Source organism: Carettochelys insculpta, chromosome 16 (assembly GCF_033958435.1).
Source record: "Carettochelys insculpta isolate YL-2023 chromosome 16, ASM3395843v1, whole genome shotgun sequence".
Taxonomy (NCBI): domain Eukaryota; kingdom Metazoa; phylum Chordata; order Testudines; family Carettochelyidae; genus Carettochelys; species Carettochelys insculpta.
This window is the reverse complement of record NC_134152.1, coordinates 5,997,099-6,023,751: the sequence shown is the minus strand read 5'-3', so window position 1 is coordinate 6,023,751 and position 26,653 is coordinate 5,997,099. Positions and strand designations below refer to the sequence as shown.

At 54.7% G+C, this 26,653-nt stretch overlaps 1 protein-coding gene across 1 annotated transcript in view; it reads left to right on the top strand.

Moving 5' to 3' along the window:
* Positions 1-26,653, top strand: part of PPL (periplakin) — a 52,862-nt gene that overhangs the window by 20,597 nt on the left and 5,612 nt on the right. Inside the window, exons 2-20 of the mRNA XM_075010850.1 lie at positions 2,115-2,214; positions 4,819-4,973; positions 6,979-7,099; positions 10,481-10,606; positions 11,717-11,758; positions 11,988-12,149; positions 12,426-12,533; positions 13,326-13,421; positions 14,410-14,532; positions 16,393-16,539; positions 17,317-17,468; positions 18,338-18,435; positions 19,080-19,237; positions 20,091-20,269; positions 20,352-20,490; positions 22,773-22,966; positions 24,037-24,187; positions 25,075-25,158; positions 26,461-26,577. Coding sequence (XP_074866951.1) covers positions 2,115-2,214; positions 4,819-4,973; positions 6,979-7,099; positions 10,481-10,606; positions 11,717-11,758; positions 11,988-12,149; positions 12,426-12,533; positions 13,326-13,421; positions 14,410-14,532; positions 16,393-16,539; positions 17,317-17,468; positions 18,338-18,435; positions 19,080-19,237; positions 20,091-20,269; positions 20,352-20,490; positions 22,773-22,966; positions 24,037-24,187; positions 25,075-25,158; positions 26,461-26,577 — 2,452 coding nt within the window. The remainder of the gene's footprint in view (positions 1-2,114; positions 2,215-4,818; positions 4,974-6,978; positions 7,100-10,480; positions 10,607-11,716; positions 11,759-11,987; positions 12,150-12,425; positions 12,534-13,325; positions 13,422-14,409; positions 14,533-16,392; positions 16,540-17,316; positions 17,469-18,337; positions 18,436-19,079; positions 19,238-20,090; positions 20,270-20,351; positions 20,491-22,772; positions 22,967-24,036; positions 24,188-25,074; positions 25,159-26,460; positions 26,578-26,653) is intronic.

Sequence of the window (26,653 nt, the reverse complement as noted above, 5' to 3'; positions counted from 1 at the left end):
TGAAGGAGGGGTCCTGCCTGCCGCGGCTGGCGTCCTGGCCTGTGCCTGCTGCTGCTGCTACGCCGCAGGGGGGATGTACCATGCTGGCCACAGAGCCTGAGCACCCCAGGAGACTTTGCACTTACCGAGCTGGGGGCTCCCAGGTTTGACAGGTCCCAGGCCAGGGAGGCTCAGCAAGGCGCCTCTGAGCACTTTCAGGCCCTGGATCTCACCATGCTGCAGACGGCACCAGCACACGACTCCCAGGGCCGGGGTAGAAGATGTGCCTGGGGCAGGCAGCTTCCAGCAGGGACCTGCTGAGCTTGGCTCTTGGGGCCCATTGGAGAGGAGCTTCCTTCCAGCTCCCCTGGCCCAGGGGCTGCCAGTCATGTCCAGATCGCAGCCTCGCTTGTGATGAGCTGCCAGGAGCAGGCACAGCCAGCTGCTCAGGGACCTTTGGCAGGCAGTCAGGTAGGGACCAGCCACCAGCCGTAGGGACCCCCCAGGTCACCCCAGGGGTCAGAGCCACAACAGACAGCTGGAAATGGGCAGATGAAGGAGTTGTGCCAATGTAAGGCACACACCTACTGGGTGTGGTCCACTGTCCCCCCTAGCCGCTGTACACTGAGAAAGCCCATATCTCCTCTACAGCCTTAGCTGAGCGCCAAGGGGCTTTTAGCTCGTGCTGTGGCAGCTCCTGTACTGAGGTTCCAGGTTCGAGTCCGCCTGCAGGCGGTTGCACCAACACTGCTGCAGAGGCTCTGACCTGCTGCCTCCATCCCCAGTGAGCCGCTGTCTCCTGTGGTCCCATGGAAACACCCCAGCTGGGCTCTGAATACGCGTACAGCCCAGCCTGAGACATCTCCCTCTCAGGGCCAGGGCCAGCTGCTGGGGAGGAATAGCACAGCTCAGCTTTAACTGTCAGTGCCCCCCCCGCACTCCCTGGAGCAGCCCAGTGTAACGACAGGAGGACGGGGCCTCAGGCGTGAGCCCACGCAGCCTCCTGTTTGCATGCGTGTCCCATCCTGCTCTGCTCCCCTGCTGGCCGTGGTGCCGGTCCAGCTCATTCTGCAGGGGACACTTGGCCGTGCTCTGTCCTTCCTCTCCCCCTAGAAGCCCCCGGTAGCCTCTCACCCAGCACAAGCAGGAGAGTCCCTGACTCCCACCCTCAAACTGTGGGCTCGGGACCAGGAGGGCCAACCCTGGAGCGGAGTGGCCAGGGTCACTCCCTCTCCCCTGCTGCTGTTGGCTTGGCCAGGATTAGCAGCGACCTGACCTCTGCTGATTGCAGAGCAGCTCCCAGTGGCTGCTAGGCTGGGGCAAGGCGACTCACTGCTGCGTGTCTCAGCATTTCCAGAACGCTGCCGTGCCAGGAGGGCCAGGTTCCTGCCTCCCACGCAGCCGGACAGGCCCCTTGGCCTTCCCCACCACGGCCAAGCCAGGCCCTAGGGGAGTGGGGACCGGGGCAGCTGCTGGCTGGAACATGTGTTTGTGTGTGTGTATTTCCAGTGCAGCTGGCAGCCGCTGGCAGACTGCAGCTTGGGTCAGAATATGGGGACCCCCCGGCTCGGGGGTGACTGATCATCACAGGCTGTATTGGGGAACCAGGATGCCAGGGAGGCTGACAGGTCCCACCTGTGTCCCGCAGTCTCAGTAAATGGGCAGCTTCGCCTTCATCCCATGGGCCTGTGTCCTCTCTGCTGTGAGAGAGAAGGGGTGTGCACTCAGCCTAAGAGGCCCTCTACCCCCCCGCAGTCCCCCGCCTCCTCCCCCTCTGGAGGTCGTGCCCCTAGTTCCTGAGGCAGGGCCTGCCCTGGCTGTGGTGGGGAAGGCCGAGGGTGGGAGGCAGGAACCTGGCCCTCCTGGCACGGCTGCATCGTGGAAACTATGAGAAAGGCAGCGGTGAGTCATGTGCAGCTGCAAAGCCTGGCAGGCTGAGCTGAGCCGAGCCGCCCCGTCCTCTCCCTCCCCTCTGATGGGGTCAGGGCCATTGAGCCTGGCTCACTGCCCCCAGGGGAGGCATTTCCTGAGACCACGGAGTCGAGCAGCAGCTCAGGGGCTGCCCCCCTCTCCCCCGCCGCCTTTACCCTGCTGCAGCCGCTGGCGTCAGCTCCTCTGGCCTTCTCTCCCCGCAGCATCTCCAGCAAGGAGCTGGCCGAGCTCATCGAGCGGCTGCAGAAAAATGCCGACCAGGTGGAGAAGAACATCGTGGAAGCCGACTCCCGAATGCAGAACGTGAGTAACGGCTGCCCCCGCGCTCCCTGAGCCAGGCTCCCTCCCACGTACGCCTCCAGCCCTTCCCCTGTGTGCACCTGTTCCCTGCAGAGCCTCCCCACCCAGCCCATGCTCCCGCTCCGCATTGGCTCCCCAGTGTCATCCAGTCCCCTACAGCCTCTCCTTGTGTACCCCTGCATTGCTCACCTGCCGTGGCACTGCCATGCCGCCCAGCAGGGAGCCAGAACTCATCCAGCCATACCATGCACACACCTCTTCCACCTCACCTTCCCACACCTGCACGGGCCCCATCCTTCAACCCAGCCTGACCTCCAGTGCATTGAGCTTTCCTTCCATTCCATGCTGCCCCTAGCTTGTCAGTCCATGGCCCAGGCCCTCTCCTAGAGGATCCTCTTTGCAGCCCTGTTCCCTTCATGCGCACACGCTGCCTCCCCTGCTCGTGTGGCGGAGAACCCCTCCGATCACTCAAGCCACAGGGGCTGGCAGAGCGTTGGCAACTGCCGGCTGCCCTGTGCAATTTGTTTGCCGTTTGCTTTTCACTCCCATGGGACTCTGACACTAAGCTCATCAGTTTCACGTTCTGTGTAGGCTCGGTTTCATTTCCCTATGCTTGACACCCACCAAAGTGCTGAAGGCGGGGAGATCTCCCAGACTGAAGATCGTCTTTGCTCTCCCTTTTCCCTAGGAAACCCCCAAATCTGGTCACTTAAGTTAACAGTCCTAAATATGTTTCTAGTCCTATTTGATTTTGTGGACAAAAACGAGATTACCCATCATAAAGTTGAGACCAACTCTGTTGGAATGTGTCCCATGTACAAGTCAAGAGCAGAGCGTCTTGCGTAATGGGATGCTGCTTTTGAGGTATAACCCAGGGAATGTGTCACAGCACTGGCTCTGTAACACCTGTGCAGAAGGACTTCAGGTTGAACCTCTCTCATCCCGCACCCTCGGGTCCTGACCAGATTAGAGAGTTTGCCAGACCACCATAGGGAGCCAGGACTGGTGGCTGTAAGCAAACATATGGGACCACAGGAAACTTGGCCACACCCATGATAAGTGGTCGTCCGGCTAACTAAAATCGTGCTGGATTACGGATGTTGCTGGGTGAGAGGGTGCCGGACCAGAGAAGTTCAACCTGTAGGCAAGAGAGAGAGCAAGCGGGGGAAAAGTAGCCTCATGAAGCTAGGAGCTTAAAGCCTCAGATCCTGGTTTCCTGGGACTTGGAGCACAGTTCTCCGCCGAGCCCTGCTGCGGAGCAACAGGGGTGACATGACTTCCTGGTAGTTCCATATCGGCTGGAGAAAGGGTTCCTCAGAAGGAGGGCTAGTCACAGGGTGTGCGCATGAGAAAGCCACAGCCATGAAAGCAAGGGAAAAGGAAAGAGACGATTGTGACTTGGAGTTCAGCTCTGTCCTGTGGTGATCAGCTACAGCATCCGGTCTGTCTAACGGTATTCTGTCCTTGGCCTCCCCGGCAGGCACACCTTCTCCTGAGCATCTGTGGCTGCGGAGGAGGACAGCGTGCGGAGGTTAGCGTCCTGTTCAGGGGTGCCTCTCTCTGCACACTGCAGTCCATGGACGTGTCTACACAGCACAGTTATTCTGGAATAACGACCGCTATTCCGAAATAACTGCGTGAGCGTCTCCACAATGCAACTGCTGGTTTGAAATCATTTCAAAACAGCAGCCGTCTTATTTCAAATTCTGCACACCTCATTCTGTGAGGAATAGCGCCCATTCTGAAATAGATAGTTCGGAATATGGGCTGGCTAGACAGAGACTGGGGGCGATTTAAAATAAACTGTTCGGCTATGTCTACACTTGCATTCTTCTTTCGGAAGAGGAATGCAAATGAGGGGAATTGAAGATGCAAATGAGGTACTGATTTACATATCTTGCTCTTTATTTGCTTAATCCCTTTTCGGAAGAGGGTCTTTGAAAGAAAAAAAGCAGTGGAGATGGGGCTCTTATGAAAATAAACCCATCTTCGAAAGAACCCTTCTTCCTATTTTGTTTCAGGAAGAAGGGGTCTTTCAAAGATGGGGTTTATTTTCAAAAGCGCCCCATCTACACTGCTTGTTTTCTTTCGAAAGAATCTCTTCCAAACAGAGATTATGCAAATGAAGTGGAAGATATGTAAATCAGTGCCTCATTTGCGTTTTCAAATTCCCTCATTTGGATTCCTCTTTCAAAGAGGAATGCAAGTGTAGTTGTAGCCTTCCAGAATAGCTTATTCAAGAATAACGCTGCTGTTTAGACACAGAATACGGGTTGCAAGTGCCTCTCTTTTATGTGCTTCCAGGGGTTCTAATCTGAAATAGGCTGTATTGTGTGTGGAAACACTATTTCAGAATAAATTTTGCTTATTTTGGGGCTTCCCTTTAGTGTGGATGTGTTATTCCAGAATATCTTGTTTTGGAATAAGAACGCCAAAAAAAAACTATTCTGGAATAACTCTGTAGTGTAGACATATCCTGCATGACCAGCCCTTACTTAATGACTTCATGCGTTGAGCAGTTTATAGTGTATTGTTCTCCACTGGTCTGCTGCTGTCCATTTCAGCATTTTCTGCCGATTCACCGCCCTTTTCTTGTTGCATCTGCAGGACTTACACAAACTCAAGGCCGGCCAGCCTGCCCAGTACAAGGACCACAGCGCAAGTAAACTGGCCGAGTCAGATAAACTCCTCTATGTTCTGGATGGTGATGCAGCTATTGCCCGACACATGAAACATCCACAGGGAGACATGATCACAGAAGAGTGAGTCCACTGGGGGCGAAATCTGTCCTGAATCCCTAACTGAGTGCATGCAGCTTAGCTAGCCAGATTCCACTCCAGACAGGCACTTGTCCGATACTCCATAGGGCTCGCGGGCATTTTTATAACACCTTCCAGGAGGAGCTGAGGAGCTGGGTTAGAGCTGGGCACCATTTTATGGCTGGTTTGTTTGGGTTTTTTTTGGTCAAAAACTGCAGCTTCAAGTCTACAGAAACCTTTCACAGATTTGTGCTGGAATTTGTCTAAGTTGTTTCCATTAAAAACAAATGCCGGAAAGAATTGAAATGTTTGGGCTTGACATTTTAGACATGGAACATTTCGATCTTTCAGGTCAAATCACCTTTTGCTTTTGACTTTTATTAATTTTTTTAATGAAAATGGAAATGAAAACGGGAGCCGTGTGAGTCTGTATCTTCAAAACCAACGAGAAGTCCTGTGGCACCTTATAGACTAACGGATATTTTGGAGCACAAGCTTTCATGGGCAAAGACCCGCGTCATCAGACGCATCCAAAATATCTGTTAGTCTTATGCTCTGAAATATCTGTTAGTCCATAAAGTGCAACAGGATTTCTTGTTTGTTCTGCAAATGAAAATGAAACGTTTCATTTAGAGTTGAACAAAATGTTTGAAAAAAATACAGTTTGCTGGAAGTTCTCATTGGCTAATTTTTTTTAAAGGGTTTGTTTCTGGACAACCCAAAATATTTTTTTTCTGGTTCTGCTGCACAGAGGTCCAGTTCCAGCACACCTCCAGCATCTAAAAGAATCAGCCCACCTCAGACCAGGCTTTCACATGAAGCTGGGTCATCCCTGGTCTTCACTCAGAGGGGAGAACCCATAAGGTTAAAAAAGGGGGCTGATGATCCTCTTCCTTTGGACCAATTCAGCAGCTGCTGACTTTCTGTAAAGATGGAAAACCATACCACAGAATCCTAGGGCTGGAAGGGACCTCAGGAGGTCATCGAGTCTGGCCCCCTCCCCAAAGCAGGATCAACCCCAACTAAATCCTCCCAGCCAGGACTTTGTCAAGCAGGATTTAAAAACCTCTAGGGGTGGAGATTCCACCACCTCTCTAGGTAACACATTCCAGTGCTTCACCACCCTCCTGGTGAAATAGTTTTTCCTACTGTCCAATCTAAACCTTCCTAATATCCAATCTAAACTTCAGACTATTGCTCCTTGTTCTGCCGTCTGTCACTACAGAGAACAACCTCTCTCCATCCTCCTTCGAGCCCCCCCCCTTCAGGAAGCTGAAGGCTGCTACCACTCACCCCTCAGTCTTCTCTTCTGCAAACTAAATAAGCCCAAATTCCTCAGCCTCTCCTTGTAGGTCATGTGCTCTCGCCCCCTAATCGTTTTCATTGCCCTCCGCCGGACCATCTCCAAAGCGTCCATGTCCTTTTTATACTAGGTGGCCCAGAACTAGATGCAATACTCCAGATGTGGCCTCACCAGAGCCAAGTAGAGGGGAATAATAACTTCTCTAGATCTGCTGGAAATGCTTCTCCTAATGCACCCCAATACGTCATTAGCCTTCTTGGCTACAAGGGCCCACCATTGACTCGTATCCAACCTCTCATCCACTGTAATCCCCAGGTCCTTTTCTGCTGCACTGCTACTTAGCCAGTTGGTCCCCAGGCTGTAACAGCGCTTGGGATTCTTCCCTCCCAAGTGCAGGGCTCTGTACTTGTCCGTGTTGAACCACATCAGATTTCTTTTGGCCCAATTCTCCAATTTATCTAGGTCACTCTGGACCCTGTCCCTGCCCTCCAATGTATCTACCTGTCCCTGAGAAGTCATTAAAGCTCGCATGATGGTGCAGTCTGACCGTGCCCTCTTCTGCTCCCAACGCACCAGGGGATATGGGGAGGGAGGATGACCCAGACCAGATGACATTCTCTCTGTGCCACCCCGGGGTTGACCTAAACCAGCCCAGCTGCCACATCCGTGATGCCCCTGAGTCGCTTGTCCTCTCCCTTTCTGCAGCATCAGGCAGCTGAAGGAGCGTGTGGCCAACCTGCATGCCAAACACAAGCAGATCTACAACTTCACTCCACAGGAGGTGGAGCCACAGGTCAACTGGTCTGCAGTGATCGATGAGAAACAGGTACAGAGATGCTGGCGTCTGCCCTTGAAACCCGTGGGCTTGCCAGCAATGTTCCTGGGGGCAGCTCTGGAGACAGGGGCTTGCTCAGGGGCTTGAGCATTGGCCGGCTAAACCGAGGGTTGTGAACTCAATCCTTGAGGAGGCCGATGGGGGCAAATAGGTGTCAGGGATGGTGCTTGGCCCTGCCAAGAGGGCAGTGACTGAGCTAGATGACCTCCTGAGGTCCCTTCCAGTTCTAGGAATGTGAATCTCCAATTATTATGTGTACCAAAAAGTGTGACACGTAGGTGCCAGGGGATTTTTTCTGCATGGAAGAGCACATCCAGGAGCTCTCATTAAACCATCAAGGCAGCTTAACATTGCATAGAGCACACACTGCAGCAGAACGTGTTGAGTGTGGGCAGACGGGGTGGCTTGGATTATCAGAGTGGAGTCAAGGAGCCCAAAGGTTTTAGAATGGGTTTAATAGAGCCGGACGCTGGGCTGGTTGACTGAGGCGTTAGCTAAATGGGGATCTGCTCCGAGGACAGCTATCGCTGGGCAAAACAACCCCAACGGAACTCCTTGCAGCAGAGAACTGGCGTATATGTACTTTGTACCTGCTTGAAACCTGGGTAAACTGCCCAGTGCCAATCCAGGCTTATAGCAATTTGCCCCGTCTGCTAAAGTTAAGGGATGCTGATGGACACCCACTGGTGCCTGAAATTAGGCCAGAAATGACCCAACCCTCCTTTGGAGGCAGTGCAACCTAGTAGGTAAAGCACTTGACCAAGATTCAGGAGATCAGGGTTCTGTACTCAGCCCAGTCGCTGTCCTGCTGGCTGACAGTGAGAGAGGTTCTGGGGCAGTGCTGGGAGTAGCTATTCGAGGCAAAGTGATTTGAGACAGGGCTGCTTACAGCCTAAAATTGGGGGCTCCCTCTGTAAGGTGCACCAAACCAGTCACAGAGCACCCGTCCATTGCACCACGGTGGCTAGCAAGAAGTCACACAAGCAATTTCCAGTTCTTCTGTGCCACCACCAGTACCGTTCCTTATACAGATGTGACATTATGAAAATCAATCTCGTTTAGAAAAAGAAAAGGTGCTTCCGATCCCGAAGGCTCAGTCACATTTCTAGGTCAATTTATAACTCAGGCCTTACCCAAACCGCACGCTGCTAACCAACCCTCTCGAATCTAAAATCTGAAGGCTTATTAATACAAAGAAGAGGAAGTTAAAATTGTTACACAGGCCAGACCCATACACCAACTGCAAAGTTATTCTTGTAGCAGAGGTACAATAATCTTCAGACTTAAGTCCCTGGGCTACATCTGCTGTTAGAACAAGTCATCCATCAGTCCTTTCAAGCTCCAGTTCACAGCAAAGTCCTCCAGAGTGGAGAAGTCGATTGAAGACACAATGGCGTGACCTCCAGGCGACCTAGGCCATGAGGAGAGCAGCCCATTGTTCTCCTGTGGAAAAATACAAGCTACAAAATGGAATTTGTCCCATGAGCAAATCACCTGTCCCTGCATGACTCAGCCCTTTACAGGTAGCACTCATTGCTCCCATGCTATGCTGGTCTGGACCTTCTCAGAGGAGCTCGTGTTGTGTGGGTTGGCACCTTCCCAGGCCCTTTGTTAATCAAGTCCTTCTGTTCCCTTGGCTTAGCGGGGTCCTTTCACAAAAGGTTGGCCATCCTCCTGTTGGCGTCTGCCAGAAGCACATCTTTGAACGACAAGTACAAAGCCAATACTCTTCGCCTCAGATACAAACATGCTACATGCATCTGAATAGTATAGGCAGTCAGCAAATCAATAGCTTTTCGCAGCTACCTCACTTGACCCACTTTGTACAAGAGTTGAGGCAAACATGTAACAGTAGTTGCAACCATGAGTTGTTACAATCCAGTAACATCATAGGTACGTTCTAGCTCTGCGTCTCAGTTTTCCTATCTGGAAAGTGGGAATAATGATGCAGCACTCCATTGTAAAGTGCTTTGTGAGCTATTTGATGAAAAGCACCACATAAGAACTAAGCATTTTTGCCCTATTGTAACTTTGGTCTTGGTCCCGTCCCCAGCGTTTTATGCTATCGAATATTTTCTTCAGTGCACCAGACTTTTTCTGAGCCTCTGACATGCAAAACAAAGGGTCGGCTCCTGAACTGCTGTAAATCAGCACCAGTCCGCTGAGGTCCTGAGCGTTGTGCCAGCTCACACCAACTGAGCGTCTTGCGTAAATGGAGGCTGCAGCAGAGTGGGGCAGCCCCGTCTCTGCATGGTAACCACCCTCCGCTGCTCAGTGACTGAGAACGGACCTGCATTTTATTCAGACGATCCGGGGGACTTTGGTCAGTTCTTCTGAATGAAAAGACAGCGTCACTCCCATCAAGGGCTGGCCTCCAATGCCTGCTGTATTCATTAGCCAGATCCAGCACAATGAAAGAGACAGCTGGTCTCTCCATACTGCTGATTTTGCTACTATTTAAACTGCCGTGTCAGCTTCATTTTGCAAATCCCCAAATCCAGCACAACTTGTTTACTTAGCACTTTGCATTGGGTAGGCCACGCTGGCCTTGCAGTTCTGCCCATGGCAGGGGCTCTGCTACCACGGACAGGGAGCTGTCCCATTAGCAGGGCAGAGAGGCCCTTGCAACGAGGGGGGGTTTGCACAGTGGCTGGAAAATGTCCTGCACTGGCTATCTCTGCCATCCATTTAGTCCCTAAGGACCATGACATCCTGGGCTGCTCCTTCTCCCACTGATGCTACTGGGCACGTTGTCAGCAGGCTCTGCAGAACAGGCTGTTCCTAGTGCAATCCAGGGCTGCCCTCCGGGACACGGAGACAGCTGTATTGGATCAGATCTTCAGCAGAGGCGCCCACCCTCTGCCCATTGCTGCTTCAGTTAAACCCTCCAGAATGCAACCTGTCAATCATGCAATGCAATAAATGGCTGTGCCAGGCGGGGAAAGTGTTTCGTGGCCCTCCCAGGCCACCAGCTGCCACCCTGTCACCGAAGGACAGGTCCCCTGGCACGGCTGCAAGTGGGCCATGTTCACATCTGCCCGTGAGGGCGTGCTGCACCGTGACAGGAGGCTCACCTGAGGGGTCGGAGTGCCCTCGCATCCGACGTGGCACAGTGGGCCGAAAGAGGAGGCGTGACTCCTTGCACCGGACACCGAGTGCCTCGGCCAACGCTCCTTCTAGGCCTTCAAGCAGCAGAGACTCACAAGTGGCTTCCCAAGGCCACCTCATTCCCCTGTTGCGAGGAAGCAGAAGGCAGCATCCCAAGCTCGCGGTCTCTCCGCCGTAGCTCCGCTCAGACAGCCAGGCAGGCAGCAGAGCTGGTGGGTGTTTCCCAGTATGGCCGTTGCTAACCTTAGCTCCTCTGTGTGCCAGGAAACGCTGAACAGCCAGGGCTTCGGGACCGACCTGCCTCTAGTCAACAGTCAAGCGGAAGAGCACAACATTTTCCACAACGAGGTGATGGCCATCGGGCCGCACATCAGCAAGGAACGGGACAAGGTAGGGCCCTTCTCTCGCTGCCTCGCTCCCTCGTGCTCCCGCTGCACCGTCCCTCTGTGGCACATGCTGATCCCCACTCTCCCTACCCTGCCTCTGCCTCACCTTGTCTCCACCCCCCGCCACACTCACAAAGGACTGCAGAGCTTTTAAACTAACCCGGGGCCCACAGGCCAGACTGGGGCTACGTCTACACTAGGGGGTACATTTGATTTTATTAAATTCGAGTTTATAACTCTGGGTTTGATAAATTCGATTTTGAGTAACTTCACTTCCCACGGAGTCCAGACAAAGTCAAGCTGGTGCTGCCGCACTAGAGGGGCCAAGCGTTGAATGTTGCAGCAGTGCATTGTGGGAACCTATCCAACTGTTCCCTCCACCCTGCATTCTGCACCCTCCCACCAGGCCCTGCCGCACCCCGATCCCTGGCAACGCTCACCCTGCTGCCTGGTTCCTAGGTCCCCAGGTCCCCTGCAGCTTGGGGGAGCCGGGAAACTGACCAGTGCTGATGCTCCTGGTTCGCAGGAGCCGGAAGCCAGGTGCAGGAGGGATCCAGGTGCTGTGCCGGTCAGTTTCCCGGCTCCTGTGAATGGCAGGGAGCTGGGAGCCAAATAAGCAGTGCCGCTCAGCCTCTGGAGGCTAACGAAGACTCAGAGACATGGCGCTTCCCCGTCGGCCTTCCTTTGAACTGTTCAGTTCAAACCCGACGCTACACCCACCTGGTTCCGACGATGTTACGCTATCGACGCTCGTGTTCCTGAAATTGAGCTCCTGGTTTTTACAGTGGATACAGTCACAGGGTACAATCGAGCTAACTGCCTTACGTTCAAGTGTATCTCGTACTGTAGACATAGCCTGGGTGAGATTTACACCGGGGAAAGACAAGCTTCCAGGCACACCGGTAGGATGGACCCCGCCAAGCCCTGCCTTCAAACACGCCCACCTGCAAGGGCGTCTTAAAGCCACCCCTGTATCCAGAGCTGAATTTCACACTTGGGCCCTAAACTTGCACTGGCAGCCTCCTGCCGTGGCCCCTCTGCCCTACATACGCTGAGTGGTTCTAGCAGCCCATGGGCAAATCTGACACTGAACTTTTCTCTCTTCTGGTGGCAGGAATATATGAGCAGCCTCCAGGCGAAATACCAGAAGCTGCTGGTAAGAACCTCCCGCAGCCCTGCGGAGACCGGACGTGGGTGGCTCGGCACCAGAGAGCTGGGCCGAGGGCGTGGGTGTCGGTGGGAGATGGTTGCCCAGAGATGCTTTTAGCTGATGGGGGGTGGGGTGCAGGATGCTCACAAACCTCCCTGCCTGGAGGAAAGTTCTGAGGAGGCTGTGGCCTTGGCTTAGGTGAGCTCTGACCCTCTGTCTCTCCCTCCGTTGGCAGGCGGCGTCTCAGCAGCGGCAGCAGGATTTGAATTCCTTGCAGGATTACATGCAGCGCTGCACCAACAAGCTCTACTGGCTGGACCAGCAAGCCAAGGACAGGATGCGTTACGACTGGAGTGACCGTAACCTGGACTACCCCAGCCGGCGCCGCCAGTATGAGGTACGCACAGAGCCTCCCCGGCTCTCCCCTGGCGCAAAACCGGCCTACTTCACCCTCCATCGCCTACTGGCTGGGTGTGTTACACATGAGGGAGTCTCTGGTTTTTGAGTGCACCAAGGAGTCAGACCCCTTCATTTTAAGGTAGGTAGAATCTGGGACATGAGCCAGGGTCCCTTTGCCCGGCTGTGGCCTGGGTTCTTGTAGGCTGGTTCATCTGCAAGAGATGACCTTCATGTATTCCCTCCTGAGCCCGACCCTCTCACTGCCTCTGCCTAGAACTTCATCAGTCGCAAGCTAGAAGAGAAAGAGGAGACTGTCAACAAGCTGCATGCGGAGGGAGACCAGCTCCTGGCCCAAAACCACCCTGGGAAGAACCCCATTGAGGTGAGTCCCCAGAGAATCCTCACAGGTACTTCATTTCCCGGCCTACCCTGGTGAGAACACCCTCCAGGAAATGCCGGCTTGGCCCTGACCGAGCATCCGGGGGTGACTCCCCAAGCTAAGAATGTCTGTGAACTTTGGCCCTCATTGGCATCACCATATACTGGCTTCTCGGCCTTGCACGGCTTCCTGAGCTGCCAAATGCCAACAAAATGGCTCCCATCTCCTGCACGTGTATAAATCAGGTACAGTGAGAAAATAGAGATCCAGGTATCCCAACTCCCCCTGGCCTGTTACCGTGTTCCTCCCTGAGCTGGTAAAAGGTTGTTTATGGAAAAGCGGGGCACAATTTTTAAGTTTATCCCCCACCCCCCAAACACATCCAGTGCTCTGGCCTGCTCTCCTGAGCGACTCTGCTCGGGCACAGGGATTTCGGGCTCCCGCCTTAAGCTGCCCACGAAAATTCGTTCAGTGGGGATGGAAGGTGACATTTTCCCCCTGGGAGCAAGCACATGGGGGTGAGGTTCCTTCCTGGAGGAAAGCCATTGAAGTTACACCGCAGGAGAATTGAGCCCAATATCAAAATGGTGAGTAGCTTCCAAGCCTTCAGCTCCCAGAGGAAAACTGGCTGATCTGTGCTCCTGCTACCCAGTGCTACAGTTTTTGGTCTCAGGCCCCATTCGTGCTTGTGTCGCCTGGGATTCTTCTCCAGAGCTGCCATTGATCCTCTGAGGCAGGCAACAGGCCTCCGTAACATGCCCGCTGCCTCCGTTGAGCGTGTCTGTTGTGTTGTAGGCTCACATGGAGGCTGTCCATGCTGACTGGAAGGAGTACCTCAACTTACTGATCTGTGAGGAGAGCCATCTGAAATTCATGGAGGACTATCACCAGGTAACAGACCCCTGGGCTAGGAAAGCTCCGGCTTCTCGGTGACCGGGGGAGAGCAGGTGCTGTGTGCTGAGTGATCTCCAGACGCTCCCCCTCGTGCTCTAGCGTCTGTCTGCCACAGCTAGACGCCAGGATACCAGACTCAGTTTCATCGCGTTCAAGGGATCACTCATCATCCAGGCTGACGGCCTAGCGTAGGCGACTGAACTCCAACCGATTACCCCATACTGAGCCTCGGCAGGTGAGCCGGAGCGGCCGCCAGCCTCAGTCTGAAGGCATCCAGAGAGGGAAAACCCCCGCGAGAAGGTTGGCTCTGTGATTCAGGACTGACCTTTGGCGATACCTGCTGCCTGCCACAGGCTTCCTGCATGACCTTGGGCAGGTCCAGCTGCTCAGAGCTACTTGAGGGGAATCTCAGACACGCACGTGGTGTCGCGCCTCCCTGAGGTGATCGCTGCCCTGCAGGGCTGGTGTGGGCCCCGGCGGAGCCCAGCGAGATTTGCCCCCACCAAGGGGAGGAAATCATAAGCTGTCCTGCCTCGCGACGATCCAGCCACTCCCCCGTCCCTCCAGAACAGTGCCGGAGGAATCCCAGTGGGATGTTTCCACACGGGCAGGGCCGAGCCAGGCCCTCGCTGCTTCGGTGCCTGAGAACGGCCTGGGGGCTGCGAGGAGCCACAGAGGTGCTCTGGCAGGGAGATGGGCAAGGCAGGAGCAGGGAAGGGGGTCGGAGAGCGGCTTCTCCTTCTCAGTGTCTACAGACACTTGGGACTCCTCCGGCTCGTTCCAAAGGGCAGCAGCCCCCCGCCACTGGGAAGCCAGGAAATGCCAGGCCAAGGTCCCCAACGAGCACTGAGCAGAGTCAGCGCTGGGTGGGGCTCGCCCCCTACCTGCTGCCCGCTCAGAGGGGACGCATCACCCACCCATGCTGGGCCCATGCAGGGGCCTGAGCTCTCGCCCAGCTGAGGGCTCGGTTTTGACCTCCCTGCAGTTCCGGAAGGATGCCACAGATACCCAGGAGCTGTTGAAGAAAGTGGACATGGACCTGGACCAGAAATACAGCCCTGACTTCAAGGACAGATACCAGCTAGAGTCGCTTCTCAGGGAGCTGGACGTGAGTAGCCGCACAATAACAGAAGAGCACGACGCTGGTGTCCGTGAGGGAGGGAACCTTTGTGACAGCAGAGCAGGTGCTGCCTGGAAGTTTGCAGGCCTACTGGTGGGCTTCCCAGTCTCAGCCCAAGGGGATGGACCCTTCTGTTCCCCTGCATTCGCCCACTCATTGCTCTGTGCTGGCCACAGCTCCCCGGCTGAGATCTCATGAGGAGAGGAGGGCACCAGGGGCTGGGCAGCTGGGATTCTCCTACTGCGCGAGTATGCTCAGGTTGGGAGCATCATGAGCCAGTCACGGGACTTGGCCGAGCCACCCCTGAGGGAAACGTTAGTCCACAGAGCTGCCTGCTCAGGGAAAGGCCAGGCAGGGAAGCGGGGCTTCCTCCCAGGCCAGAGTGCTGCAAAGCCAAGTAACCACTAATGGGACGTGCCTCCACCTCTCAGGCAGCAGCCCCCTGTGCCCCCGAAGCTGACTACCCCTCCCCACCAGGTCCCTCTCCAGCCCCAATTCAATGCTGGGCCTAGATGCCAGGGGCTGGGGTTAGGGTAAGAAGCAGGGCCGTATCCTTAGAGAATCATACTGGTTATGGCAACATTTGTACTGGCCCCAGCTCCCCCGCCCCCTAGGCGGCCATGGCGCAGGATGCAGGGCATCCAGCTGTCACACCTCACTGCTTACAGGGGACCTCGGGTTTGTGTCGCAGCTGAACGCTGCTCGAGGACAGGTTGATGGGCCGGACCCACCTCTCCCCACTGGCAGACCAACGCCTCCTTTCGCTGCTCGGCTGCTGCGGCGGTACCGAGCGGTTAGGAGGAACGAAGAGCAGACAAGGGTGTTTTTCCTTTGTTTGCTCACCTCCGCCCCACAGTGCCCGGGGGCAGCTGCTGCGCCTCCTGTCTGTCGAGGTGAGAACTGGGGGCTCTAACAGCACCTCAGAGAGGGGTTGGAAGGAATCACAGCCGAGGAGAACACAGACATATTTCTTGGCAATTTGCCTTGTGAATAGTCAACACGAAAAATCTCTTTTGAAAGGGTCTTGGTAGGTGAGATGTTGCTCCTCAGGCTTCACAACTCAGCTCTGCCAGCCAGGGCGAGAGGAAGCATTTCCAGCTGCCCCAGCAGCTGTCGCCGTGGCCATTTCAGGTGCTAAAGGTCTCCCTCCCGTGCCCAACATGCCACATGGATGGCCCTGTGTGGTCATGGGCCACAGACTCACAGAACACTAGAACTGGAAGGACCCTCAAGAGGTCATCAAGTCCAGCCCCCTGCCCTCCTGGCAGCACCCAGCACCGTCTAAATCATCCCTCACATCAAACCTGCTTTTAAATATCTCCAGAGATGGAGATTCCACAACCTTCCTAGGCAATTTATTCCACTGTTTGACCACCCTGACGGTTCGGAAGATTTTCCTAATGTCCGACCTAAACCTCCCTTGCTGCAGTTTAAGCCCTTTGCCCCTTGTCCCATCCTCAGAGGCCAAGGAGAATAATTTTTCTCCCTCTTCCTTGTAACACCCTTTTAAGCACTTGAAAGCTGTGATGTCTCCTCTCAGTGTCACTTTTCCAAACTAAACAGACCCCATTCTTTCATATTTTCTAGACTTTCATTTGTTTTTGTTACTCTTCTCTGGACCTTCTCCAATTTGTCCACATCATTTCTGAACTGTGGTGCCCAGAACCGGACACAGTACAGCAGTTGAGGACTAATCAGCACAGAGTAGAGTGAAAGGACAACTTCCCATGTCTCACTGACAACACTCCTGTTAATGCAGCCCAGAAAGACGTTTGCTTTTTTGGCAACAGCAGCTCAGTGGCCCATTGTAAAACTTCCTGCCCTGATGCAGCTTCTCTTTCCCCTCAGGACCAGGAGAAGGCCTTGGACAAGTACGCGGAAGTGGTGAAGTCACTGCAGAAGCACAGCCAGCAGGTGCTGCCTCTGAAATACCGCCGGGAGCGCCTGCCCAAGCCGATCCCCGTGGAGGCGCTCTGTGACTACGAAGGCGAGGAGGTATTCCGCAGGGAAACCAGCTCCCCCGTTCCACGTCACGAGAACCTGGTTAACTATGAAAGCTTTCCTAGAACCTCGGTATTAGAATATAACATAGTCTGTCTTCGCCCCGGCCAGAAAAGAGGCGATGCGGTGGTGGGGCAGGGGGGGCGGCTTGTGGTTGCAGCTGGACACAGCTAGCCTCGAGGGGCTTTCCCCCTCCCGAACTTCTGTGTGGTTCTGGTAGGACACTACACTGGGTAAGGAACCTCCTGAAAGTGGTACGCTCCCAGGCTGGCTGATGGCAGAGCTTCGAAGCTGTGCAGCTCGCTGGTGGTTGTAGCCCAGCCCAGGAGAACAGCAGGGTGCAGGCACCTTGTGACTAACTCAATCAACCTTCTTCTGTCGCCCTCGGCCTGACGTTTTGCTGATATAAATTCCGCCATGATCCTCTGCACCTGCTCCTGCCTGAGGCCATTAAGAGCTGGGTGAAGGAAGCTCAGCATAGCCCTGGCTGTCCGGCAGCACCCTGAGGCTTGCATGGATGGAGGTGGGATGGGATGGTCCCAGCAGCTGTGTGTGTGTGAGCATTAGCGGGTAAAGAGTCAAAATTGCCTGCAGGGGAACAACAGCTGCATTCTCTCTAAGAACCCCGGCTAGCCACCTGATGGCACAGGTGGGCAGACCTGCCTGGCTAGCTGGGAAAAGCCATCAGGCTGTGTGTTAGCCATGGTGACCTGACGGGGCCCCTGGGCCTGTGTGCCCTGGTTATTATTAACTGGCTTGTTTCTGCCTTAGGGCCAGGTTACCCGAGGAGCTCGATACACCCTGACCAACAACAACGGAGAAATCTGGGACCTAGCGGACGACTCAGGAAACATGATTCGCGCCCCGGGGGTCTGTTTCATGATCCCCCCCACAGACCCCGAAGCGCTAGTTCTCGCTGACACGTACGTGTGGCCAGGCCCCTTTCAGTGTAGCCTGGGCTAGGGTGGGACTGGGCCATCTCCTTCCCACTGAGACTAGCACCTCGCTCCTCCTGAACCAAAGCCACCGGGAATCGTGGACATGAATCCACAGGGCTGGAAAGTGCTTCGCCGGGCCATGCCCCGGGGTCAAGGTGGGACGGGGGCAGTTTGTCCTCCCGGCTCTTGTGACCCCGAAACACTTCCTGTCCCGAGAGAGAACCGCCGTGGGCAGCTGGGGGACAGAACTAGCTCCCCAGAGGAGCAGGGGATGAAGACCCAGGCCCTCCTTGACAGAACGCTTCGGGGGCAGCAGCTGGTTCTGAGCACCCGCGTAGCGTGGCAGGTGGCACGTGACCGTCATCAGACGTGTTTCACAGCCAGCCTATGAATACAGGCCCCAGTCGGGCCGATTTGGGGGCTGTTTTGACACAGCCGGGGTTAGTGGACCTGTCCTATGTTCCCGTCCCCACCTTATGGCAACCCTGCTACTGCCCGTGGCTCTTTCCAGAGCCCATCAGCTCTGCTCTTCCCATCCACCAGCACCAGAGAGCAATTCAGAGCAGAGCCTTTCTCTGCTTCCCCTGTTTGGGGCCAGAGGTGACGCCAGGTGTGCCTGCCTGAAAGGTTGAGTGCAGCTGAACGGCAGCTGCATGCAGGGGTAGGGCTTTGTCCCAGCCGGGAACGTTCACCCTTGCGACTAGGAGAAACGTCCCTTGGGTACGGTGCGGTGTTCTCCCATATGTCGGGGCAGTAGCTTAGCCGACACGTGGGTGACAGGCCGGACGTCACTGGCCACCTGGAAGGGCACAAGAACAGGCCCTGACCTCAGTTCACACGTTGTCGTTGGGTAGCGTTGCCGGCCGGCATGAGAGCGTGAAGCAGAAGACAGCCAGCAGCAAGAAGGCGCTGCAGCAACGCTACGAAGGGCTGAAGGCCGATGGCATTGGAGGTGGGTCTTCACACAGGGATCCTTTGGACAAAGCCTTTGCAGCGTTAGGAGCCCCAAAGCATGAGGGAGGAGGTCACCTTGTAGCTCGGTCTGAACCGGTGGCAGTGGGCTCAGGTGTCCGTTCTTGGCTCGTGGGTTGGCCAGGCACTGCAAGGCTCCATTGGCCAGGTCTGGAGCCGGCTGCTTCCTCAGCTGCAGCTCTATGGACGGTTCCTGGTGCTTCTGTTTTCCTGTGTTAGGGGGTAAAGTAACTGCCACAGCAGCCCCTAAAACCCAGCTTATTTTCTTCACCAGTGAATAATGGGGTTGGAGCTGCTGGAAGAGGGACTCAGGCAGGTCATTTTGGGTCTGTGCTTAGCTGTATCATGAGCCCCAGGCGTGCATGGGGAAGCACCTTCCGCCGTGGCTCGTTAGGTCCTTCAGGATCACCAGGAAGACCCTGGAGCCCGCAGCCTCAAAGAGATGGACTGAGGCTACCAAGTTACAATGCAGATTTCTAATAGCCCCAACCTCTAGAGCTTGGGGACCGAGTTGCTGTTGTGGGAACTGGGGCTTTGGTTCTCACCCAACACTTGCACTGTCATTGGGTCTAGCCCAGCCTTCGTTTCCCATGGCCTCTAACCCAGCACCCCTTGGTTGTCTAGACACCGCATCTGTGCAGGTGCGCCAGCTGCTAGCAGGACTGGAGAAAGTGAACAGCGACCTAGACAAGCAGGAGAAGGCAATAACGGCCAACCTACGGCCACCGCTGGAGCAGAGCCGGGCTGTGCAGGACAGCACTGAGCGCGCTAAGGGCCTTCAGGTAACCAGCGCAGGGAAGGTAGGGCAAGTCGCAGGCCAGGGACTGTAGCAAGAGCCATGAAAGCAGCCTTGGCCGTGGAAGGAGCTGAAGAGTCAGCTAGGGAATCTCCCTCCGACTACAAGGAGCTCATCTGAATGCCTCTTCATTCAGCTACCATGCCTAGCTCCACGAAAGCCCCTCTCTGTGTAGTGGGAAAGAAAAGGAAAGGTACAGAAATACCACTATTCTTATCTGCATCAAGCACCAACTCCCAAGAGCACCATCGAGTGTTTGCATGTCATTAGATGGTGGCTCCTTTTCCACTAACAGCCCTGACCTATTCCACGAGTATATAAACCCAGCAAAGCTTCCTGCTCTGCAGACGAGACCTCTGCCCTTGTCACAGCTGGAAATTCAGATCCCTACTCCCACGGTGACAGGGTCAGAAATCAGACACCCAGGGCAAGATCTAGAGGCCAGAACACAGCTAGGAACTATTCCGTACGAGCCACAGTGTAAGGAGAGGATACTAGAGGGATGCATAGGGCGAAGGGAGCAGACGCCATCTTGGACATGAAAGAAGGGTGGACGAGGGAATGTTGTACGGGTGGGTGCGACACCATCAAAACAGCTTGTGGGTCTAATCCCTGTGTCACAATGGCAGCAAATGCCATCCTACAGCAACGTGCTGCTCTTTGGCCCCCAAGGAACATCACCTTGTCCCAGCAGACCGAGGCCCACCTGGCACAAAATCCTCCCCCCCATATTTGGAACAAGGGGTCTGCCTCAGTGTGACCCTCTCTGCTGGCCCACAGCCGCCGGGAGCTGCTGCTTTATTCCTTCAGAGGCTGTGAGGGCTTTCTTCTCCCTGCAGAACATCTCCAACGAGGTCCGCTGCATCGAGCCTGAGAAAGCGAAAAAGGTCCAGGAGTGTGAGGCCTTCGTAGATGCCGTGCCCAACGCTGGCAGTGCCGCCTTGGTGAGGAACAAGGTGGAGGACACGAACAAGAAGTACGACCACGTGGTCCAGCTTCTCAGGGCTGCCCAGGAAAAGTAGGTTGTGGCTTCTGCCAGGCGTGATCCAGCTCTTCGGCAGCAGCGTGGGCATGCAGTAATGCTCTTCCTGTGCTTACAGGGTGGAGGTGGCCACTCACCTCGAGAACAGCCTTCAGCAAGGGAGAGACCTGCTCTCTGCATACGAAAACAAACTGGTGTTAGAGGATACGGTGCCGGAGGACTTGCAGGCCCTAGACCGTAAGAAAGAGGAGCTCTCAGTAAGTGGTTCTTTCAGCCAGTTCCTTAACCTAGCGACATGCCCAATAAACAGGTGCAAGCTAGAAGACCCGCCCCAGGTGTCTGCTCAAAGGACCAACCAAAGCAGCTGTGTTATTGACTCTTCAACAAAGAGGGAGCAGGTCTGGACTTGTTCCATTCCCCTCAGGGGATCGGCAGGCCTGAGGCCCCAAGGCGTTGTTCTCTGTACAGATTTCAGTGCAGCGTGAGGGATTCTCAGCACAAGGTGCTCAGGGCACAGGGAGGTCCCTGTTTCATTGCCACCCAGGTGTAGCCCTTCAATGAGTGGCCCAGTGCACCAAACCAAAATGCTAATGCTGGCCAAGCACTACTGACCTGGAATACAGAGAACAGACTCAGGGACCACACAACTGAGTGGCAGCCTTCAGATTGAGGGGTGATTTGGTAGCAGCCTTCAACTTCCTGAAGGGGAGCTCTAAAGAGGAGGGTGAGAAGCTGTTCTCAGTGGTGTCAGATGGCAGAACAAGGAGTAATGGTCTGAAGTTGAAGACGGAGAGGTGTAGGTTAGATATTAGGAAAAACTACTTCACCAGGAGGGTGGTGAAGCACTGGAGTGCATTGCCTAGAGAGGTGGTGGATTTGCCATCCCTAGAGGTTTTTAAGTCCCGACTTGCCGTAGTCCTGGCTGGGATGACTTAGTTGGGGCTGATCCTGCTTGAAATGGGGCTGGACTAGATGACCTCCTGAGGTCCCTTCCAGCCCTAAGATTCTATGCGACCATAGTCAAAGGGAGGCATTGGACGTTAGCCTCTAAACTAGAGTCTGTCTCTCAGGAACGGGGGGCAGGCAATCAGGCAAAGGCGTTTGCGGTGATGGGGGCAGAGGGCTGAAAATCATCAGCACTTTTCAAACGCTGTTGCCTGAAACGCTAAGAAAGGGAGCGAGTCAGGCTGAGAGAAGCATGGTTTCCGCCCCAATGGATCTACTGTTGGCTCTTAGCCTGTGTCTGGAATACACATCTCACAGAACTGGAAGGGTCCTTGGGAGGTCATTGAGTCCAGTCACCTGCCCTCTTGGCAGGACCAAGAATCCTCAGGCCTGGTGCCGTGGTGCCATGCCAGAGACCCAGCAGTCTCTGCCGCACTGTCACAAGCGTGGCCGTTGCCAGCACTGGGTGCTGCTGGTGCAGGAGGGTGCTATGATTTCACTGGAACCAGGCAGAGCGTTCTTCCTTTTTGCTTTCCATCCATGGTCTGTGCAGGACTGGGCGGCTGCCTCTCTCCTAAATCAAAAGAAGCATGCTGCGTTCTGCCAGCCTTCTGCGGAGCCGAACTTTCTCCAATAGTTGTAGCCACCTGCCTTGCATCTGAAGTAATATTTGCCCTTCCCCTCACCTGGTGGGTCCTGGTCAGGGTGCAAATGCATGGGGTAGTGCTGCGTCCAGGGGTGGAAGGATTAGGGGAGCAGGCTGATGTGCACAAGGATGCAAAGAACGCTCATGAGCGACCAGCAGACTCTTTACAAGTAAAGCTGTAGCCAACCTCAAATAGCCAGTAACCCAGTGGCTAGGCTACTTCACTTGGATGTGGGTTCAAGTCCCTATTCCCCAGCAGGCAGAGCAAGAATTTAAACCCAGGTTCCTCATCTGTTAGGTGAACAACCTAACCACCAATCTGTCCTCTCTTCTGAGAGCTCCTCCTCCGCTTAGGACAAGCAATGGGCTTAAATTGCAGCAAGGGAGATTTAGGCTGGACATTAGGAAAAGCTTCCTGCCAGGGTGGGCTAAACACGGGAATAAACTGCCTAGGGGAGAGTGTGGAATCTCCATTGCTGCACATTTTTAAGAGCAAGTGGGACAAACGCCTGTCAGGGCCAAGAGTTGTTTAGATGGTGCCTGATCCTGCCACAAGTGCAGGGGACTGGACTTGATGACTTCTCAAGGTCCCTTCCAGACCTGTGATTCACATCAGGGGGAGACTTGGTGAAACCCTTAGCATGTGCCTTCACTACCCGGACGATCAGCCCGCTGAAGGCCGATCTTCTGGGGTTTGATTTCGCACCCCTAGCTGGGATGCATGAAACCCATCTATCAGTGGTCAACAGTTGACCTCTGTACTCTTCAAGTAAGTGAGGTTGAGGGGAGAGTTTCTCTCATCGACCTGCCTCCGTGAGGACGGCCAAGTAAGTCACTTGGTTGATCCCACCTATGCAGTTGCCACAATTATCTACAATCAACTTGAAGGTCTAGTGTAAACCTGGCCTTGGTGTCTAACACCCTTTGCTTCTATTACTCCCATTCCAGGCCATGGGCAGGGAGCTGCAGTCCAAGAGGTCTCTGCTTAATGAGGCAGAGCAGAACTTGCAAAAGACAAAGGCATCCTGCAGCAGCCTGGCCAGCAGCTTTCAGGAACACTGCCCTGACATCGAACGCCAGGAAGCTGAGCTCCACAAACTCAAGCAGCGCTTCAACAACCTCAGCAAGCAAATCGACCACAGGTGAGGTCTCAGGACCGAGCGCCGGAGGTACAGGCTGGGAGAGGGAGTGTCCCTCGTCTATGGGCACATGGGGTTTTACAATAACTGATAGGAATGGGGTCAAGTCTGGCGGAATTGCAGCGCGAGCTCTAGGGGTGGGTGAAAAACGTGGTTGTACGCAGAGCAGATGGGAGCTAGGGAAGGAGGAACAGATGGTTCTTGGGCATATGGTGGCAGGACAGAGCTGAGTGACCTCTGGCGCTAAATGGTCTCATAGTAGAGACTGAGCGTTGTGATGCCCATTGACCACCAGGGCTGAACAAAGGATGAAAGAATTCCCCTCCCACACAGCCTCTCCCTCCTGCTCCTGACTAGGTCTCCTCCCTAAACCAGCCTTCATTTCCATGCCACATCAAGGTCCAGCCCCTGCAGAGCTTTGGATGCTTTTCTCCTACCCCTTTCCCACCCACATGCCTTTCCTCTTCCACTCCCCTCTGCCCAGCCACCTCCACACCTGCCCGGTGTCTGACCTGACAGCCAAGCGCTCGCTTGCCATAGCCCCTTGCTCAATGGCACTGTCTCTGCTGCACCCAACTTGCTGCGACTTAGCTGTGTGCTGTTTTGCTTGCACATCTTCACACTTGGAGAGTCTCAGGGCATGGACCCTTTCTGGGCAGGTACAGTGCAGGCCACCACGCCCATGGGTACCTCTAGTCCTCTGTCAGCCATGGATTCCACCGCACCCTCGGGGCTAGTCACAGCATGGCTGGACAACCTGCAGGTGCTTGGCATCCCTGGTAAACTGAGCAGCGATGAATGGTGTAGGGAGTGGTTTGTAGACACGACAGAGCTGAATTTCTGCGCCATTGCTTAGACCTGCAGGTACAGGAAGGTGTGTACGACCATAGGACGTGTTAGCCTGACCTGAAGACAAGACCTCCTAGGAATACTCTCTAGGGCCCTGCAGAAGAGGACACCTCCTGGGGAGAACTCAGGCCCCAAGTTTGTCTCCTTGCGAGGGTGGGGGTCAGAAATTTACAGAGACACCATAATAGCTCGGGAAGTGTTACCTCTCATATCCCCCCTTGCAGATCTCAGACCCTGCAGAAAGCAAAATCAGCCTATTCCACCTACCGCACCGGCTACAACCAAGTCAACCAGTTCCTTTGTAACATACCCAACTACGAGCCACAGGAGACAGACAACGTCCAGCAAGTGGAAACGAAGCTGAAGAACCAAATGGTATTTTCTCTTCCACTGCACCATGCGCTGCAGGGAGCCACTCAACTTCTTCCCCATCCTGCGCAGCCACCCACGGCCATCAGCGCTGCTGCGGGGAACGGGGAGGGAGGCCAGCAGCATCTACAGAGGAGCTAAGGGTCCAGTGGGGTAAATAGGTCCATCTTTGATGGCGTTCCTGCTTAGCTAACACGGTGGTAGGGCACTGCCGATGCATCTCAGGCTGAAGGGCAGCACTGGCCTTAATGCAAAATTGCTCAGTGCAGCTACAGGTAGGGATCCGCTTTTCTTTGCTCTGGGGGTGCTCAACCCCTGTTGCTCCCAGCGCCCCTCACCCACTCCAGTCTTTGCCCCAGGGCCCCATCCTCACCTCTTCCCACCCTCCACTCTCCAGACTCCCCTCCGAGGAACCCAGGAGGGCAGAGGAGATCTGGCAGCAATCACTGTTGGGTGGCTGCAGGAGCAGCTGTGGCTGGGGGCTGCTGAGCTCCCACTATTTTGGTTTTCTCATGAGTGCTCCGGGGCTGGAACAGCCCCAGTGTGTGTACCTAGACAGCTGCACATTGCCCACCACATGTCTGAATGGGAGGAGATGCCTCCAGTGAGACCGAAAGCAGGGGAGGGACAGCTGCACCCATTCAAATCATGTTCAGAGAATGGAAGAAGCCAAGGCAGGAAATCAGGCCAGCCTTTAGCAGAGGGGAAACACCAGTAACAGGTTCTTTGCAACCATGAGATCCCCTAATGCATATGGGGCATGGGTGGGTCCTACAGAAAAGGATAGTAAAAACAAAGCACATGTGGGGTATCTCCAGTGCTTGTGGGGTATTTTGGGAACCTTCCAAAATGTCAAACCCCTTGCTCCTCCTGTGCTGTCTGTCTGTTTATAGGCGCTGCTGGGTGACATTGCGAGAAAGGAGCAGGAGGTACAGAAGATCTCTGCTGATGCCCAGCAGTACCAGCAGGCAGTGAAAGTAAGGAGCGTGAGCCTGTTATTGGAGGTGTTTCCAACAAAGTCAGGGACCCAGGCCAGAAGGGACCATCATGGGCATCTGGGCTGATGATCGGAGGCCGCAGAACCTCACCTACCCACCCCAAGGGCACGAAACAGAATCACAGGGCTGGAAGGGACCTCAGGAGGTCATCTAGTCCAGCCCCCTGCTTCAAGCAGGATCAACCCCCACTAAGTCATCCCAGCCAGGACCTTGTCCAGCTGGGACTTAAAAACCTCAAGGGATGGAGAATCCACCACCTCTCTAGGCAACGCACTCCAGTGCTTCACCACCCACCTGGTGAAGAAGTTTTTCCTAATATCTAACCTACTCCTCTCCCTCTGTAACTTCTGACCATTATTCCTTGTTCTGACATCTGACACCTCGCTTCCGTGTTAGTTACCGAAGGCCTCACGTTGTGGTTTAAAGGCTTCTAAGTTACTGAGAATCCACCATTTACCTACAGGTTGAATCTCTCTGATCCAGAACTCTCTTATCTGGCAGGGTCCATAATTGGGCGTGATTTTAGTTAGCAGGATGACCACTCATCAGGCCAAGTTTCCAAGGTCCCATGAAGTTTGTTTCCAGCCCCCAGCCCTGGCTCTCAGTGTTCTGTGCCGTTATTTAGCTGTGATTTACCCCTCAATGTCTTCTAACAGCCCAGTAAGCAGAGGACCTGTTGGTGATGCTGCTGGACAATATTGACCTCCCCTAGTCTGGCAAATTCTCCTCTCTGGAATTGGTCAGATCCCCAGGGTGCCAGACTAGAAAGGTTCAAGCTGCAGTTTAAACCATGCATGTGGCCTTGTGCCCCATGCTGTAGAGGAAGGTGAAACACACACTCCTGCCCCCTGAGAGAATTCCTTCCTGGCCCCAGTAGGGGACAGGATAGTAACGGCTGACAAAAAGAAACCAGCGTGGCCTGCTGATTGAGCTCAAGGATGCGGGAGGCAAGGACCACTTAGTTCCAATCCCTGATGTAATAGCAATGCCCTCTATGGCCTTTGGGCAGGAAGTCAACATGTGTGCCTCAGTTTCCCCCAAATGTAGAGGGGTCAGTTCTCTCCTTCTGAAGACAAATGGCTTTAAAGGACTTACTGTGAAAGTCATCGTGCACCCACAGATGTGCATTAGCAGGGTAGATACATCATCCGAAATTAGCCGCTTAACAGAAGATGAAAGGATGACCTAAGGCCAGGTGGAAGGTGGTCCATGCACAGTGAGGGAGTGGTTGGGTAGGAGGCCATGCGTCCTCACCTGTCTGTCCACACCCCTCTCCTGCAGGACTATGAACTGGAAGCAGAAAAGTTGCGATCCATTCTCGACCTGGAAAACGGACGGAATGGCTACATGAGCAAGAGACCCCGACTCCAGTCTCCTGCCGCCAAAGTGAAGGAAGAGGTAACGGCAGGATGGGGTGAGAGAAGCCTGGGGGTTATGACTTTGAGAAGCCAGCCCTGATTGTACGGACAATGAT